Source organism: Rattus rattus, chromosome 8 (assembly GCF_011064425.1).
Source record: "Rattus rattus isolate New Zealand chromosome 8, Rrattus_CSIRO_v1, whole genome shotgun sequence".
In the NCBI taxonomy this organism is placed as follows: domain Eukaryota; kingdom Metazoa; phylum Chordata; class Mammalia; order Rodentia; family Muridae; genus Rattus; species Rattus rattus.
Genome location: NC_046161.1, coordinates 74,157,207 through 74,175,745, shown reverse-complemented (window position 1 = coordinate 74,175,745; position 18,539 = coordinate 74,157,207). Strand labels below are relative to the sequence as shown.

The 18,539-nt window shown below is 43.0% G+C and overlaps 1 protein-coding gene across 1 annotated transcript in view; it reads left to right on the top strand.

Moving 5' to 3' along the window:
- The window catches only part of Filip1 (filamin A interacting protein 1), a 154,189-nt gene that overhangs the window by 54,418 nt on the left and 81,232 nt on the right, over window positions 1–18,539 (top strand). The window contains exon 2 of the mRNA XM_032910335.1: window positions 10,025–10,303. Coding sequence (XP_032766226.1) covers window positions 10,031–10,303 — 273 coding nt within the window. The 5' untranslated portion in view covers window positions 10,025–10,030. The remainder of the gene's footprint in view (window positions 1–10,024; window positions 10,304–18,539) is intronic.

Genomic DNA, 18,539 nt, shown 5'->3' with positions numbered 1-18,539 from the left:
TGGCCACTTCTCCGTCTCTCAGAAAATCCTAGCAGTGCTCGAGGCACTCACTGCTAAATCTGGAGTATACGTTTGCATATCTCAGGACACAGACTAGTGCCAGTGGGGATCCTCTTGAGTTTTAGCCATAAAACTTCATGGGAATTCCTTTCCTTTTATGTTCATTTCTTCAGCAGTGTATCTGAGAGAGGAGGGGTGGGGAGGGGCAGAGGGCGTCACTGCTGCCCTATCTCTTCTCTCACTTCTGTTCTTATTTTCAAATGACAGCGAGCTGGGGACAGAATGAAAACGGGTAGAAACTGTCCAGCTTAGATGAACCCATCAACCAAGTTTGTTACAGCTTAGATCAAGGTTGGCAAACTAAGGGCTAGAGACCAGACAGGGCCACATGATGACTTCTATGCTGTCTGTGATTGCCTCTTGCATAGAGCAGAGCTGAGGAGAAGTACCAGAAGCGGTAGAGTCCTGCAAAGTGCAACATAGTTACTGACTGCAGACATAGCTTGCCAATCCCAGTCCTAGATGTTCACAGAACATAAAGTGGCCCCGTCCCTCCTGGTTAACTATATGTCAGTCTTCACATGTGTCTGAAACCTCGGATGTTAAGCTGTCGCAGGGTGGGATTCCTGCCATAACGCTCCTGGGAAGGGCCTTCGCACACACAAGGAGAGTCCAAGCTTGTGGCTTCACACTCTACAGTGGGTAATGTAGCTGAACTCTATCATCCTCACTTTACAGATGAGGAACCTGGGGCTGGGGGGGCTGACATGTGTCGGATTAAGGGCAACAGCCCTCTTGGTTCCACAGAGTTAATGGCAGAGAGGAGTAGGCAGGTGGGCACACAACTCCATCGCTATTGATGCGTGAGGTCGTGGGGTTGGTAGGTGAGCTGAGGTGGGGTGGCTTTGAGGTAGGGACGAACGGTGGCCAGTGGCCGTAATGTCTTTGTCAAAACCGTTGCAAAGGTGTTGGCACCTACGTACTTCCTGGACGCATGCTGGACCTGAAATTCCTGTCTTGTGATATAACATTTTACACATGGTTAATTCTTAAGCGCCTTAATTAGTGTATCACAGAGTTTTCCAACTTTATGAACCAGCATTTGCATTTTCTGACCAATTAAGTCTATGATGATTGGTTAATTGACGAAGAAGCCAGACTCTAGGTCTAGTCCCAGAGTGGTAAACATCATCAATATCTAAGACAATATCTAAGACAGTGGTTACCCTCACAGCACACATATTAAAGGGAGTGAGTTTTTACTTTTCTTCCTCTTTGGTTTCTAAGTTAGCTTTGTTTGGCTTCAAATTTGGGTACCTCTAACTTTTATTTAATCTATAATAAGGAATATTAGAGGACAATTAGAAGTGACAGAGCCTGAAAGTTTAAAATAGAAATTTCCTTACATTACAAAAGACTAAGTTACTCCTTTCGTGTTAAAAAAAAAATTAGTCTAAGGATTTGAAGAGCAGGACATCTTTAAAGACAAGGGAACACACCTGACATGTGGCAGGCAGGCAGAGTGCATGGAGTCATTGTCAGTGCACACACATGGGGGAGTCAGTTCAGTTTCTCATTTCTCTCCCCTGTCAGCATGAAGCGATGACATCACCATTCCTTCCACTAACATGGCTAATGCCGGCTATCAAATGGGATTTGCCTCATGTTTCTCGAAAACGGAATAAGATTGTTTTAAGAATGTTTTCCATATAAGACAAACATTTTTATAATGTGAAAATTTGCAGTTATTTTAATAGAATAATTAGCTCATCTGGAAACTGGAGCTTTCTTTTTTTTTCCCTTTTTTTTTCCTTTTGCTAACTGAAAGATTGGTCCGGCTCATATTCAGTTGTCCTAACAGTTATGTCTGTGGTGTGCCTGTGACTTTTATGACTTAAAAAGCTACATGCTAAGACTGTGATTGCAAAGTTACCCTTTCGGGCCATTGAAAATGAAAGACTCACGCAGGGGCTGGAGAGATCCTTCACTCTGTAAAGCTCTTGTGGAAGCACAGGAACCTGAGTTCCGCCTTCAGCACCCATATTAAAGGTCAGGCTTGGCAGCGTTTGCCTGTGATCCTTGCCTGGGGGAGGCAGAGACAAGTGCATCCCTGGGACTCAGTGACCCGGCTTTTTAGCTTTGTGTCTGGGGTTGAGTCTGTGTGATTGAGGAAGACACCTGGCCTTAGCCTCGGGCCTCCACATCGCCTGAACACCCACCCCGCCACCCAGGGTGGGGACTCACACACTATGGAAGACAAAGGCAGTCAGAGAGAAGGGGAAATGAATGTGGTCTTAGAAGAACAAAGTTATCACAAGAGTCGAAATTACAGAAAAAACATTTCTTAGATTGTGCAGTTTTACTTCAGGCATTGCTGAGAGAGGCTGTGGGAGCGTGTATATCCTGCAATTGTATTTCAGCCCCTGGGAGGACGGCTGTGATTTTTTTTTTGCATCATTGTTTCTGACCTCCGGATAAAAAGCTGCTGTTCAGATTCTGTATCTAGAAAATCCAGCTTGCCCTGTGTTCTAGTTAAGGCTTTCTCAGGTACTGACCTAGATATGTGCAAATAACTATTCCTCTTTTTGTTTATCTTGATTTTTTTTTCAAGTAGGGAAAGATAATCAAATTCACCAGAAAACTAGAAGGACCCTAATCATATACATTTGAGAATCTTGCCTTTTGTATATAATCAAACAGTTATTATTGATTGTAAACTATGCCTAAGGTAACAGTGATTTCAGATTTATAATAATGTAACTCTGTGAGCTGGCACAACTGCACACACCTGTAATCCTAGCACTCAGGAAGCTAAGCCAGGAGGATTCTTTAGTATTTGAAGCCCTCCTGGACCACATAGCGAATTCTAAGCCAGCTTGAAGCAGTCCCTGTTTCAAACAAACAAGCAAACAAAGGAACCCACCCAAAGCACACATGCATATATAATAAATATATTTCAAAATGTATTTAAAGGTCAAGAATTAATGATTGATGTTGGAAATATATGAAAAACATGGCAGAGCTCATTCCGCCATTATTGTACGTATCAGTTCATAACTAAATGGATGAGATTTTATCTTTTATATCTTGATAATGGCATTGCTTATGTCAAAGGAGGAAAACAAAACCCCAAATCCCCTGAAATAGATGCTGTAAGCGAACAGAAGAGGTTTAATGTGATGCCCAGGCTGCAGGGTCACAGGCTTTCGTGGTAAATGCTGTGCATAGGAAAGAGGGACCCCCTAAGGGATGGATGGAGAGGGACAGAACCCTGAAGCTCACTGGTTAACTCATCTAGTGGAGTCACTGAGCTACAGCGAGAGACCCTGGCTTGAAAAATAAGGTGGGGAATGAAGAAGCAGCTGACACTCACATCTGGCCTCCACAGGCATGTGCCCACAACTGTTATCTCCCACACGACTACATGTGTACATGTGTACAGGTATGTACAATACACACGACACACCACTACATGACTGGGTATGTACAATACACACAAAAGATGCTGTGCGGCAAGTATTGTTCTTGTTACTTGTCAGAAGAGGTGTAAAAGGCACAAGGGTAAAGCCAGTGAAATTGTTCACTGGGCAAACACGCTTGCCACTAAGCCTGGTGACCTGAATTAATTCCCTGGGGCTCACACGGTAGAAGATGAAAAACAATTCCCAGAGTTATCTTAATGTCATACCCCCACACCACTAGTACAGCTCAGACATGTATGCACATGTGTGTTACCCACACATGTGTGTACACACACACGCACACATCAACATAAAACAATTTACAGTATGAAGGTAGTCTCTTTGCATTTTAAAACTTTATTTAAAAATAATATTGCAAATTAGTAATTTCTTACATACCATTTTTAAAAAGTTTTCTTAAAATATGTATTCTATGCTGCATATTCTTCCTCCTATTCCTCCTCATATGACCCCTTTTTGCCCCTTTCTCCCACTGTTGGGGTAGATTATTTTGTGGAAGTATTCACGGACAATTTTTAAAAATTGTCTTTGTTGTATGGGTATTTTGCTTGCATGTTTGTCTGAGCGCTGGGTGCATGCAGTGCCCTTAGAAGCCAGAAGAGGGCGAAAGAGTTGCCCAGACCTGGAGTTAGGATATAAACTGCCTGGGAGTGCTGGGAATCAGTATGTGGTCCTCTGAAAGAGCAGCCAATGCTCTTAACTGCCGAGCCTCAAATGATGCTATGATTTGTAGATAGATACAGATCTATGTACAAGTAGACAAACATAGGAAATGTATGGGAGACAAGACTGGAAGTTCAAGGTTTCTGGTGAAGGATCTTGGGCGCTGGGCGACGGCTGGTGGAGAGAGCAGCACAGAAGACACCGTGGCGAACAATTAATCAGTCTGGGGACTTTAAAGCATTTGGGAAAGGTCGCCGTCCGTCATCACTCCACGTATATTGTGCTCTCTTCCACTCCCACGGTTCACTCCACGGCACTTCTCTAGCCCAGTCATTTGCTAGTTTTTAGAATTTGTTTTCCTAGAAAACATTTATAGGTCGGTCTGATGCTATCCTTTGAGGCACATTAGACAGAATTTCACAAAGCATTTCAGGACAGTTGTAGACTAGGGTGGAATAATATTTTTCTGATTTGCCCCAGTTTGTGTTTTCTTTGCTGTTTTTGTTTATTATTATTATTATTATTATTATTATTATTATTATTATTATTATTACAACATGGGTGCAGAGGTTCAGAGAATCCTCCAAATTCTAATGCTTCATGAGACTATTTAATGGAATATTCAACTTGTCTGGCTAGATTTGGTTTAGCAGGAGAAAAACATTTTAAAATTAAAAAACCTGGTTATTGCAAAGATTTAAAAAATGTGGACAATGAGAAGCAAAAAAATTCACTTTACAGGTCTTGTGGTACAGAATGTGAAGGACAAAAGGAAGAAACCATGGTAACAGGTAGAACAAACCCAGGGGAAAAGTGTCACGTTTAGGGTCGCCCCAGGAGCTTTGTAAACAGTGAGCATCACGAAGATGGAAATCTCTCCGGGACGCTCAAATGTTTCCTGGGCTGGGATATTTATAAGCAGATTTAACTGAGTATCGGCGACGCACACAGGAAGTAGCCTGGTGGTTCAGAGGAAGGGGTAGGTGGTTTGGCTGGTTTTTCACGTGTTAGGAATTCACAGAGGACACAAAACTAGAACCAGTGACTGCCTTTGCCTCTGGCTTTAGGCACGTGGATTTCTGTCTTTTCTGTTTGAAAGAAAGAATGAGGACAGGTCTGTGATGATGTCGGTACTCCTCTGACCCCGCCCCCTTTCGTAAGGCCACCCTGTAAAGCGTAAGCCTCTGTGCAGTGACAGGGTTTCCCTTTTCTATGTATTAGGCATTTTTCTTACAATTCTATGAAGTAATTGAAAAATATATACATTCATATGATACTGTGGCAGCCCATCTCTTTTTTTTTTTTTTTTCTTTTTTTCAGAGCTGGGGACCGAACCCAGGGCCTTGCACTTGCTAGGCAAGCGCTCTACCACTGAGCTAAATCCCCAACCCCTGTGGCTTCTCATCTTGTGTGCCAGATAGGCCCTTGAAAGTATGAGTAGAGAAAATAAAACCTGAAAAAGAGAGGGGTTGGATGCTTGGAGATGCAGATGAGCATAGGAAAGAGCCACGCTTGGGCTGAAAAGAAGTAGTCGCTGGCGGTGAGGATAGGGAGTGTTTTGAGCAGAGTTGAATCGCAACAGGAAAAGGAGTGCCTGATACGAGGAGCACAATCCTGGGTGTGTTCCTGGGTGTGAGTTCAATGTTAGGGTCTGGAAGGGCCAAGGAAGCTTGGGACAAGAATGGGCATTTAGCTGCTAAACTCTCATCCCCTTTCCCCTCTTCTTTATTTTTAAAGAGGATTTATTGTAGTGTGTGCGTGCACTGTGTGGGGGTGGGGTGAGGGTCCGGGTGACTGCAGAAGCCATGAGAGGGCGGTGCTGGGCAGTTGTGAGCTGCAGGACACAGGTACTGGGAACCTGCCTGTCCCCTGCAAGAGCAAATGCTCTTTAGGTCTGAACTGTCTCTCCAGCCTTTCTTCACATGCTGTGGAAATGATTGTTATTTCGGTATAAATGACACCACGGACTTGTATTTATGTTTTGGAATTCATTTGATATCGCCCGTCTGGCAGAACAGGGTGGTACTGCCCAGTGTGGAAGGTAGCAGGAATGAAGAGGAGGGAGAGCCATAGATAAAAGAAGGCGTTTCGGGAGGCTATTCAGCCCCTCCTTTCTCTTCCCACTCTATTCAGCAAATTCCATGCACTGTGTTGCTGTTAGGTTGCTAAGAAACAAAACATAAGGTATTTAATGAAGTACGTTAATATGGTTGCTAACTATGCCAAACAGAACAATCTGTGTCCACGTAATACCGATTTTCAAACAATGTCCGCAAAACTTGATGTGGGTCTTCAGTGTATCCTACCGTTTTCTGGGGAAAACCTCTTTTGAGACATGCCACGGAAGGCTGCAAAGGCAACCTTTTGTTTTCTAACTTGCTGTGGGCGAATGAAAGCCTGTGGGGCTCCTTATGCTTGCCCTGCCACCTACCTGTTCTCCTTAAGCACGCTGGACTGGATTTTGCATTAAATGTTTGCTATTGTTTGGCTCTGGGGCTTTTAAAACACTACACCTGTATGTAATGTTCATCCCTGTTCAGACTTCATGTCCTGTCTCTATAACGTGCTGTACCTGTTAGAACCGACCGTCACATCGTACCTCAGGAAGAGTCTTGGGAAGTTCATCGTTTTACAAGCTCTGCAGTCCATTGGTTTAAAAATGGATGCTTTTGTTTTATCCTTAGTAAACTCATTTCAGTTACTCTAGGAATTTTGGAGGAGAACACATGTACACATTTCTCTGGTTCCACTGACCATCCCAAGAAAACATTATTTCATGAGCACCTCTGTGTTTTCCTCATCCTCTGATTTCCACCGTCAGAGATGGACTCAGACCCTAGCTCTTCTCGGCTGGGCAAACGAGGGAACGATAGTTTATATCTTCACCTCTTATCCTCACCTGCAAGTCTCAGAATAGCAGCATCTGCTCTTGGAGGTGGGTGTAAGAGTCAGATGTTACACTGTGTGTGAAGTGCTTCAGGCTCTGTGGGTGAGAGGGATCAGAAACTGTGGGAAACGAGACGGCATGGATCTCTCCATGATAAGGCAGGAGGTACCTTGCTGAAACATTAGTCCCTTCAAGATACAATAAAATGGCTTAAAGTAATTCTCTGGGGTTGCACCTCCTTTCTTGACTTTCTCTTCATTTTTTCTCCCTCTTTCTTCTATTTTTATTTTTAAAGCCTTTGTTTCTTTTTCATTTCCAAATTAAATTACATTCGGATGTTTAGCCTGTTTATGTCTGTGTGTTATATGTATGCCTGCTGTCTGTGTAGAGGGAGCATTGGACACCCTGAAACTGGAGTTGCAGGTAGTTATATGTTCCCATGTGGGTGCTGGGAACCGAACCCTGGTCCTCTTGCAAGAGTAGCATGTGCTGAGCCATCTCTCCAGCCCCACCTCCTTTCTTCTTTAAAGTCATCTTGGAGCTTAGGCTAGCTCACAAATAAACTGTGATAATGAACAGTGGATATGCTCCAAAGTGTTTCCATTATAAAATAACATCATTTTGTTGTTGTTGTTGTTGTTGTTGTTGTTATTGTTGTTGTTGTTTACCAGAGAAGTACAAAAGAGTCTCTAAAATTGAGAAGTAATCACTGGGTCAGTCAGAAAACAGTGTTCCAGTATCAAGGAATGCTTTTTCAGTTCATATTGTTTATACTTGTAGAGCGCTCTCACCCATAAAAGGGTCCATTTCCTTGTAAGAGTTCCTTTTAAAAGAAGGACATGAGCTGTTAATTTCAATATTCATTTGAAGGAATGAATAGTCACTATTTGAAAGGAGATATCATACCATGTTTGCATACTTAGTTGTTGTAAAAATCCGTTTTAAAAAGCTTTCCTTAGTTCCTGAAGTATGATTAGTTTCATAAAGGGAATTTCTGTTCCAACAACAAAGTCATTGTGTTTGGAATAAATAATGAAAATCCCATTGCTTATCTGCCTCCAGAGAAAACGTTTTATACTGAGAATTTTAAATAAGGCCACATCTTAGTTACCTTCCATTGCTGTGCTAATACACTATGACCAAGGCAACTTAGAGGAGAAAGAGTTTACTTGTGGATCACAGTTCAGAAAGTTCGAGTCCATCTTGGCAGGGAGCATGGATGTGGGCAGGCAGACACAGTGTTCCAGCAGCAGCTAAGAGTTACAGCTCAGTGCACAAGGTAGAGAAAGCACACTGGGAATGACATGGACTTTTGAAACCTCGGCTCCACCCTCAGAGACACACCTCCTCCAACAAGGCCACACCTCTTAATCCTTACCAAACAGTTCCACTAACTAGGATAATGAGAATTTTGGTTTCTTTGAAAACATAGAAATGTTTTGGGGATATGTTTTTGTTTCAGTCCCATGTGTGGGATATGGGGCTGCTTCAGATTGTCCACAGTATCTGACTAGAATTTACCTTGTGGTCTGGCAGGGGTGTGATTTTGCCAGCTGCAGATGGTTTTTGTGAGTGTGTGACATTTGGAATTCTTGGGACTCTTGAGAGGGTATAAAAATGCTAGAGCCCCAAGAGGGGTGCAGCCACTGCTGCTTCTTCTGTTGCCAGTTGCAGGTATCCCAATGACTGGCCCCAAGGAGTCCAATGCCCCAATCAGCAGGAAGTAGACTAAGGACATTGACTTCCACTTTCCCCTCTAGCCTTCTTTCTCTCCTACCTAGTGTTGGGGGATTGGAAGGGATAAGGGTGGAGAAGGGCAGTAGAAATAGGAATCCATAAAGTAGCCAAAAATCCAGCTACAAACTGGGGACCAAATATTGAAAGTATAAGCCTTCGGGGGCCATTCTCATTCAAACCGCCATAGACCACCTGCTACACACTGAATTTCATGTCTTAGGCAACTTTTGTAGCACGGCCCCAGGCTATTAGTGCTTTCTTCTATGACTTCAGTTCTAACTTTTGAGCCAGCTATGTTGGTTTGCAGCATCGCAGTTGCTCCTGTTCTATTGTACCATTCTTCATATAATGACAGGAACGTTCTCCCCATGTGGTATGTATATATCTTAGCTATGGCTTTCTACTTCTCCAGAAAATATCATCTAATTTTTTTATTTTGAAATTGGTCATTTCTCCGGTTTTTTTTTTTTGGGGGGGGGGGTTGTTCTTTTATCACTGTTAGTAACTGAAACAGAGATCTCACCTTGGAAAAAGCAGCTATGGAAAAATAAAATTTCCTGTTCTGTGCACTGTCCTCTCTAGGATTTTCCTATGATTTCCAACCCTGGCGATGCTCCAAGTTTGAATCTTCTAAGTGGTTTTATGTAGATTCTCGGCGTTATTTCAAAGTTGGTTCTGTATAGGCCATGCCATTTCCCCTATAGCTGATTCTTAGTGAGTATGGAGTGAGCCTGCAGTAGTGAGGCAGAATGTGTGTCTCGTGGATGACTGCTATCTCTGCTTTGGTCAGTCGTCCTTCCTTCTTTGCTGTGCCTGGGGTTCTAGGATCCCATCCTAGAAGTCATGGTCACGTGTATTTGCCTGGGCTGCAACAATTTTTATTGCTTTTGATAGCCTTGACCATCTGAATGATTCCTGGTTGGGAGTTTTGAGAACTCACACCTGTGTTTATCCTGTTAATTAAGTGCCTGGTGAGATCTCTAGGAACATTGCCATTCTATCTGGCGAGATCCACGTGACTGAGAACAGTTGGTACCAGTCTTGATCTTGGCTTGAGTTGTTTTTTACTTCTCCCTGAAGACTAACCAAGCATTTTCTTGGAAACTTTAAATTGTATTCACCAAGGCTACCAGGGAGCTGATGGGAGGAATGCTCTTTCACTCTCGATTGGTTACGTTGTCAAGCTAAGTTTCTAAGTATTTAGACAAAATTATTTTCAGTGGTGATGAAGAACGTTTCTCTTCCTGTGTTGCAGGTGGGAATGAGATCACGAAATCAAGGTGGAGAAAGTTCATCTAACGGGCATGTCTCCTGCCCCAAGTCCTCCATCATCAGCAGTGATGGTGGTAAGGGCCCCTCAGAAGATGCAAAAAAGAACAAGGCCAATCGGAAGGAGGAGGATGTCATGGCTTCCGGAACTGTCAAACGGCACCTCAAACCATCTGGAGAAAGTGAGAAAAAGACTAAGAAGTCTCTGGAGTTATCTAAGGAGGACCTCATCCAGCTCCTGAGTATCATGGAAGGGGAGTTGCAGGTAGAGTCAGATGTGTGCTGCTAGTTCCCAGCGTAGAGAGTAAGAAATATCATCCTGTCCCTCACTGGACCGAGAACATCATTGGGGGGGCGGGGGGGCTTACCATCCTTATTTATGTCTACAGCCTGATGCTGGCACAGGTTGTCACTAAACAAGTGTCTGTTTAAAGAGCAACACATGAGCAAGTCCTAATTCCAGCTTCCAGCTTCTCTGGAAACAAAGTTTCGTCATGATAGAATTCAGCAATAAGTTAATACAGATTCTAGAAAGAGGTTATCTGATTTGGAGATGGCTCTGATGGAAAGATTTGGAAATGTTAGAGACAGGAAAATGGTGCGCTGCATAAGTACTTTTGTGCTTCGTTTAGGAGGGAGGGACAGTGGGGAACAGAAGTAGAGCTTTGAAGGAACCAGCCTCTCCGCTTCATGTCTTCATGTCATCTGGTCTCATGTCTTTGCAACTCAGAAAGTGTTCTGTCATGCCGTAGGAGTCGGGGCACAGTGACTAGACTAGCACATTGTGACGAACCCGAATGGTGTCCCAAAGCATTTTCAAGTCTCTTACTTTACTCGATGTTGGTAACATGGAGGAATACTTGTAAGTGTTATACAAATGAAGAAGCTGAGGGTAGGAGCCTTAATCTGCTTTGCTCAGATCTCATCTCAGGCATCCTGGCTCTCGGTCCAGTGATCTTTCTGTTCATCCGCTTCAGCTTTTCTGGCAGTCATGGGCCTGGATTATCCCAGTAAAGTATGTGTTTTTGGAAAATTCAGGAAACAGTTTAAATTTTCTTGAACTTATGGACTTCAGACAATTGAATTTCTGACAGTAAGGGAAGAGTGACTTGTTTCTCAAGGACAGGATGACTTTACTTGATTATAGCCAAAAGGCTGAGAAGCGATAGGACAGGATGACTTAAGAATGGAGTTAATGTTTTCAGCTTTTGTTAGTTTTGTTAGTTTGCAGAAGCCTCCAAGGAAATACTAGCAACTCTGTGAAGTGAGCCCTTTGTTGCCTTACAGCAGTACAGGGGAGATTTGCAGCCTTCCCCTAACTAATATGGTTACAACATTCCTCTTCCCATCTGTGTGTGTATGTTCAGATATGGAAGCCTCTGGGGTAAAGAAAAATATAAATCATATATAACTGAAGTTTGAAAAATACAAATACAACTAAACAAAATCACATTTAAATTTCACAGCGAAGGGAAAACTACCCAGAACACAACCATGACTAAGTACAATGTCACCATTCCTAGAAGTGTGGTCCTCATTTTGCTGAGTAACATTTATTGGATGGAGTTGAATGATGACCCCGGCTGTGCCCAGGGGTACCTGATGGTTGGGTACAGTGAGAGTATGTGTGTGCCTCTTGGAGCAACGCCATCTTCTTGCCTCATTTCAGCTGTGCTGGTTACTGTGAATCTGTGAGTCCTGTGGACACTTCTCCCTATAGAAGGCTGTTACATCATGGTGGACTCTGTAAGGTCACTCATGTGGTTTTAGTGGTGCTGGGTGTCATTCTAGATTGCTGTGCAAAAGATACACTCACACTCCAGGGAACGTGAAGAAAGTAGGTGTCCCGAAGACAGGTGTTTTCATTTATCTCTTTGAAGCATCTTACAGTGGATGCTTCCCTTACACGTATTCCTAGGCAGTTAAAAAAAATAAAATGTACACAGTGTCATTTGTTAGGGAGAGGAGTGAAGGGAAGGGGAAACGAAGGGCCCAGGACTTCACAGAGTTCCAAGGTGTAAGTCACAAGCAAACCATGACACTCGCTCATGCAAAGGCACCTGTGAACATATTTGTAAATGGACGTTTTGCAATGTTCAATCTGTTTAAGAGGAGAGTGATATTGTAGACTAGACACTAGTAGATATCGGAGACTAGACACGGTCTTGTAGTAGACGTGTGTCCTCTCTTAACTCCATCACATTGGAGGTGGGTATTGTGGCTAACAGTGGGAAGCTAGTCCCACTAGCAAATGTGAGTGGGCTGATGAAAATGGGCTGGCAGTCTGCTACGCTTACCAGACCAGATGGGAGAAAGGATAGAATTCTGCCTGAAAGGCTGGTGCTGGGAGAAGAGGTGGGAATGTGTAATAATCAATAGTATTATATATGTATGCAGACAATTAATATGGTAGGAGTTTTTCTTAAACCTTAGCTTGTCCCCAAATGACACAGAAAGACTAAGATTTATTTACAATTTAAAGGCACAACAACTAGGCATTATAATTATATTCTAATCCTCTAATCTAATCTTGCTACCTCCCAACCATAATACTTGCATTTAGGGCCCTCCAGGCTCCAACTGAACTTTTGTGATGGGTCCTTTCCTCCTTCCTTCTAGCAGAATCTCCCCTGCCTCGCTCTCTCCCCGAATCCTTTCTCCTCCCAGATGTTCCACCCTATCCTCTCTCTTGCTTAGTGATTGGCTTTTCTAGACTTTATTGACAAGGCAGAGAATAAATGGTGAGCATTGTTTATACAAAGAAAGGAGATTCTTGACGTAAGCATTAAAACATCATATTCTGGATTAAAACCAGATAGTGCGATAGAGAAATCAGCATTTGAATAGTAAAAGAACAATCTTGACCTAGTACACAATGACCTTATGCCTGTAGAAAGGTGCTTTGGGAAGGACTGTAGGGATGGCTCAAGATTCAAGGAGCCATTGGTGTGCCGTTTCCCAGATTTCCATTGGCCACCAGTCTGTCTAGAGGCTGACTGTGTTTGAGTCCAGTGCCCTTACTCCACAAATGACCTCCCAGAGTTCTATATAATTTTGGGACTGTAATACAAACTAGAGATGCCTTACTCCTTCATCTCTATATTACAAACAGTAATGCTCCGAGCCCAAGGAGGATCAACCGTTTAGCCATAGTTGCTATAGAGCTAAACTCCTTGCCTCACATACAGTGCAACACCCTGCCTGTCTTACTACTTGCACTCTGGAGAAAGTTGACGTTTGAGTTTCGGGATCTTTGTATCTACTCTTGATCTCCAGAACTTCCTCCATGTAAATTCATACGGAAACCCAGAAAGCAAAGACATTATGTGGGAAGATACTTTTTGAAGCAAGATAAACTGAAGGATTCCTTTTCATCAGGGGGACAGAACGAGATCAGAGCCCAAGGTTTCGTGTGTTGCAAATATCAAAAGTAGGGACCAGTTGAGAGGCCACATGCTGGAGGCTGTGCAAATCTGGGGGTTTCGTGTTTGCCGCTCACTGGCTGGTGTGTGGTGAAGTGGTGTAACTAGGGAGGCCTTGGGGTAGGGGAGAGGGAAACCAGGTTGATAGGCCAAAGGAAGTAGGGTAATATTCAGAAAAGGGGGCTTACAGGGTGAGAGAATAAGACAGTGACGAGGTCTGTGAGAGGAGAGCATCTTTCAGATTTTTCACTGCCACACTTCAGTGGTCGTACACTGCTGGCTGTCTCAGCACAGGTCCTGGCCTCAGGGCTCTAGGCTAGTTTCTGTGACTACAGTCCTGCCCTTGACTGTGTCCAGCAACACGTGCTTTCTAGTAAATTGGAATTTTTTTTTTTTTTTTTTTTACTTTCTGGGTGAAAAACTAGTGACATATTTCCCAGACTGAACTGAAAGTAATGAAACTGTACACCCAGACCAAGGCTTGGGTTCCGTGATTCATTTCTCCTTGTGTTTATTCTAAAATAGCACGTTTAAGAATCCAGTCAACTTGGCTGTGCTAACACCAACAAAACTTCAAAGGAAGCAGTACTCTCATCATAAAATCCACAATACGAAAGACTTGGCAAAAGGGCATTCTTATAAAGGAAGTCCAAGCCAGGATGTGAATACATTATTCTTCTTCACTCAAAAAAGCATTTTACATTGTAAATTCCCTTGGCATATCCAATTCAATACATTTTAGGGATGGGGGAACTCCCTCAGATTGGATCTCATTATTTCTCCCTTTGTTGTTCTGTTTTGTTCTCTTTGCCCTGCATATGCAGAGATACAGAGAAAACCAGATAGCACAATCAGATAATGTCTCACAATACCATGATCTGCTGGCTAAGTCATACAGTCAGTGGCACACTGAGGAAAAACTCAAGCCTTTGGCAACTGGCAGAAGGTGGTATATCTCAAATATAGTTTACGAAACAGTAAGATAAGCATAAGGACTTTAGCGCCCTCTGCTCTCTGGAACGCCTAGTCATTTTCTTTAATATGGTTCACTAGCTCATTTCTACTTCTACCTCTACTGGAGGGAACCCCCGCTCTCTGTACTTCTTCCTCACCAAGGCGGCCCATTCATCCCTAGAACTTAAGTGTTAGAGTTTGACTTACAGTATGTGAGGAACATTGTTATGGGAGAGGTGCAAACACCCAGGATGTTTCAAACTTATCACCCTCCTTCTCTCAGCTTGAGGTGTCAGAGAGCAGAGAGTTTGGAGTCAGATGACAAGGAACTCTGCTTGAGGAGGACTGGAGCTCTCTTTGGCTTTATGAACTAAATTACAGGAAATGTTTTCCAGAAGAATCCCCACAACCCTAAGCTTATTGTCAGGGAGGAGAAGCAGGGAGGGAAGTAAAAGAAATAGAGTGGTATCTCTTGGAAACCTAGGAATTTAGAAGAAAATGGATAAGAGTTATTTTAAATTTGAAATACACACTCGAACATTGTGATGGTGTGTGTGTGGGGCTAAGTTCTTTCCTCTTTAGCTGAGCAGCAAAATGTGTTTCACACAACGAAGGCCCTTAGAACACACCTTAAACCTCTTTATTTGAAACCGCCACATTACTTTGAGCTTTCTTTAAGAGACGAACAGTGTGATTTGAATGCTAAATCCTACAGAGAAGTTTGGTAGAATTTTGAAGGTTTGCTTTTTGGCCCTCAAATGCTAAGTCTAGGCCTCTGTTCAGTCCCTGGTGTATGAAGGTGGATTTCCTACCTTCTAGTGAGACTGTCATCACTAACCTTGGCTAACAAAGTGACTTGGCTAAGTTTGAAGGAAGAAAGCAGAGGAAGGATAGCAGCTAGAGGGGAAACATGCCAAGGAAGGTTTTCAATGATTAAAGGACTTTATGATAGGTTAAGAGGTTACCGAACCAGAAAGGAGCAATGCCAAGAACACAGGCAGAGAAGAGATCACTGGTGACAGAATCTTGGAGAAGACAGAAGAAAGGGAATCAAAAGTCATAATTTGGGAGCTGACCTGGATCCTGGTCTTCAAATGGAGGAAAATCCTCCATCTTCTGTGTGACAAGAGAATGAAAGATTTACGTCTCAGGGGAAGACAGTTGAAAAGAGCTCCCTCACAGGCCTGTGTTTCTCATTCAAGGAAAGTGACATCCGGTCCATTGACAGGTGCTATGAGCTAATCAGGAATCCTGAAGAGGATCCAGCACACACTGAATCACTGCCCAAGGTGCGGGCCAGGTGTTAGAAGACCACTGGTTCTCAACTGGTGGGCGGCAACCTCCTGGGAGTCAAATGACCCTTTCACACAGGGGTCGAGTATCAGACATCCTGCATATCAGATATCTGAATTAGAATTCATAACGGTAGCAAAATTACAGTTATGAAGTAGCAAAAATATTTTATGTGGGTCACCTACAGTTATGAAGTAGCAATGAAATAATTTTATGGTTGGGGGTCACGACAACATGAGGAACTATATTAAAAGGTCACAGCATTAGGAAGGTTGAGAACCAGTGTGTTAGAGGAAGGTTGTCAAGGATACAATGGCCACTTACGAGTAGAATTTAGAGTTGTACAGAAAGTGAGACTGCATTTGCAGCCGTAACTGGCCTTTTTAAAAGGAGAGACAGCTCGTGGTGTTGAATTGTGGGTTAAAGGTTGGAGCGGCTATGGAAAGTAGAGTGTGGGTGAGGGGCAGCCAGTCTGGGAGAGCTGTTGGGCTGAATGATCAGGCCAACAGAGAATGATCAAGAAAGGGCTGGAGAGACTGGAGGTAGCCTCTTTGTCCACGGGCTTTGATGTGAAGCTGTCATAACCAACATAAGGTATTGAGTATGGTCGTAAAAGTACTTGGAGTTACTGGCGTGAAGGTGAAGTTAGGATGTTGACTAAGTCGTCCATTGAATGTCGAAACCCAGGATGAGGGCAGATTTGGAATGGAGAACAAGTCTGTATCATTGGTTAAATATGAAAGCTAGGGACAGCAGGTCAGCAGATGACTGCACAGATGGCTTTGGCCAAAGTATTCGTCTTGATTACGTCATTCTGTTACTTAAGAATTTGTGTGACAGCCTTGATCTTTATTAGATTGAAATTGAAATTGCTCAGGCTGGGTGGGACAATCTGTTAACTATCTAATCCTTAGCTATGAAAAGGCATTCTTAGTGCTCCTTTAAATGGCCATTCCTATCCAAATAGGCAGGTCGTATGCTATCCCACAGTGCTGACCCACACTCATTAATACAAACTCAAATACAATCACCATCCCAAGGGGGATGTATCTATTTCTTTCACACTGAGAATACTTGTAAGACAAAACTTGGTCTTTTGGGAAATTGTAATGTATTATTCTGCACTTTTTGAAAAACCAGTTTATGTGTATCTAGAGACCAAAGGCTTATCTTCATTGTTAAGTCTTTTATAATCCCTTACTCTCCAACACTTGCCTCTGTTCTGCCATGGACTTCTGCATGATTTTGTTATGTGTGAATCACAGAATCTCACCTATACACATTCTCTATGTTTTATAGACTTAAATTGTGTTGCCCCCCAAAAAACCCCTTAAAACAACAACAAAAACAACTTTAAAGGACAGAGAGACTAGAAAGAGGTTGAGCATATATTACCATTGTAAGTCTATCTGTTATTGATAGTCTCAAATCGTTCTAACGTTATACACCCTGTGAAGCATTTATACGATCAACTTTTAGTGTATATATGTAGTATGTGCATGGATTAAGTGTCTGTGTGTTGTGTGCGCACGCGCGTGTGTGCTTATGCTCTGGGAAGAATTTTATCAGCAGAGCTGTCCTTTCAAGCCCAAGATTGATGTTTCCATATTTCAAAAACATTTGAATTATATTAGCAAAAGTATCATAATCAAAATCATGTTGCTATTCCATTACTGCTAATGGTTATAGATATGTAATAGTATTTCCAACCACACATGCTATAATCCCAGGGTTGTTTTGTTTGTTTGCTCAGTTGGTTGGTTTGTTGTCGGTTTTGATCGTGTTTTTTTTTTTGGGGGGGGGTAGTCTTTAATTACATGTATGTGTTTCTGTGCAAGCATTTGAGTACAGGTGCCTGAGGCTTGGATCCCATATAATTGGAGTTTCAGGCCACTGGGAGCCACCTGATGCCATGAGGGTGTTGAGAAATTCATTCAGGTTCCCTACAGCACTGTGCTCTGGTAACTGCTCATCCGTTTCTCCAGCCCCCAGTTTTGCCATCTTTAAAAAGAGCTGTCTGTCATACTCCACTGAAGACGAGGACAGTCCCCTCAGATGGCGGCACTTAGCACAGCCAGGCACAGCAGGCTCATCTCGGAGGGATGCCATACATCACCTTTCTCTTGGGGAATGGCTTTTCTTTTCCTAAATGAGCTCCATTTGTCACCAGGTGGGGCCCCCTCTAGAACCTCTGTGCTTCTGAAGTCTGGACTTCGGTTACCCTTTCTGGCTTTTTAACTCCGTGACTCACCTGCTCTCAATCTGCTTCATCTTTCGAGTCTCAGGCTGAGGTCACCTTGAGCAAGGGACCCAGTGACATGATCGGTGTGCTGAGAATGGAATGTCTTTGCTGGGTTCAGGAGGCAGAAGGGCAGGCTGCCTTCTGATTAAAACCAAGACCCACATCTGACCTTTTGTTAGCTACAAAGCCGCAGAATCTTGTGGCCGGTCTTGTCTGCAGTTTGACAAAGAGCTCTTCTGTCTGCTTTTCACTCTTTTGTGGCAGAATATGTTCGGCGTTCCTATTATGGTCAGAGTCTGCAGTGAGGACAATACATTCACTGTTGATACAGAGCAGAACTTGGATTTGAGTGTGAAGTGTGGGGAAAGACATATTAATAAAGAAAATCTCTCACAAAATGTTTTCGTTGTTTGGTGGGATCCGGACAGGAGAAAACACTCTGTAGGGAGACTCATTTAAAGACGACGACAGTTCCTTTCTTCTGTGACCCACCTTTCTATCATGAAAATGACCTCAAGTCATTTCAGTGAACAAACTCTATCCAAATATTCTAATTATCGATGCAAAAATCCTCCCAATTATGTGTTTTA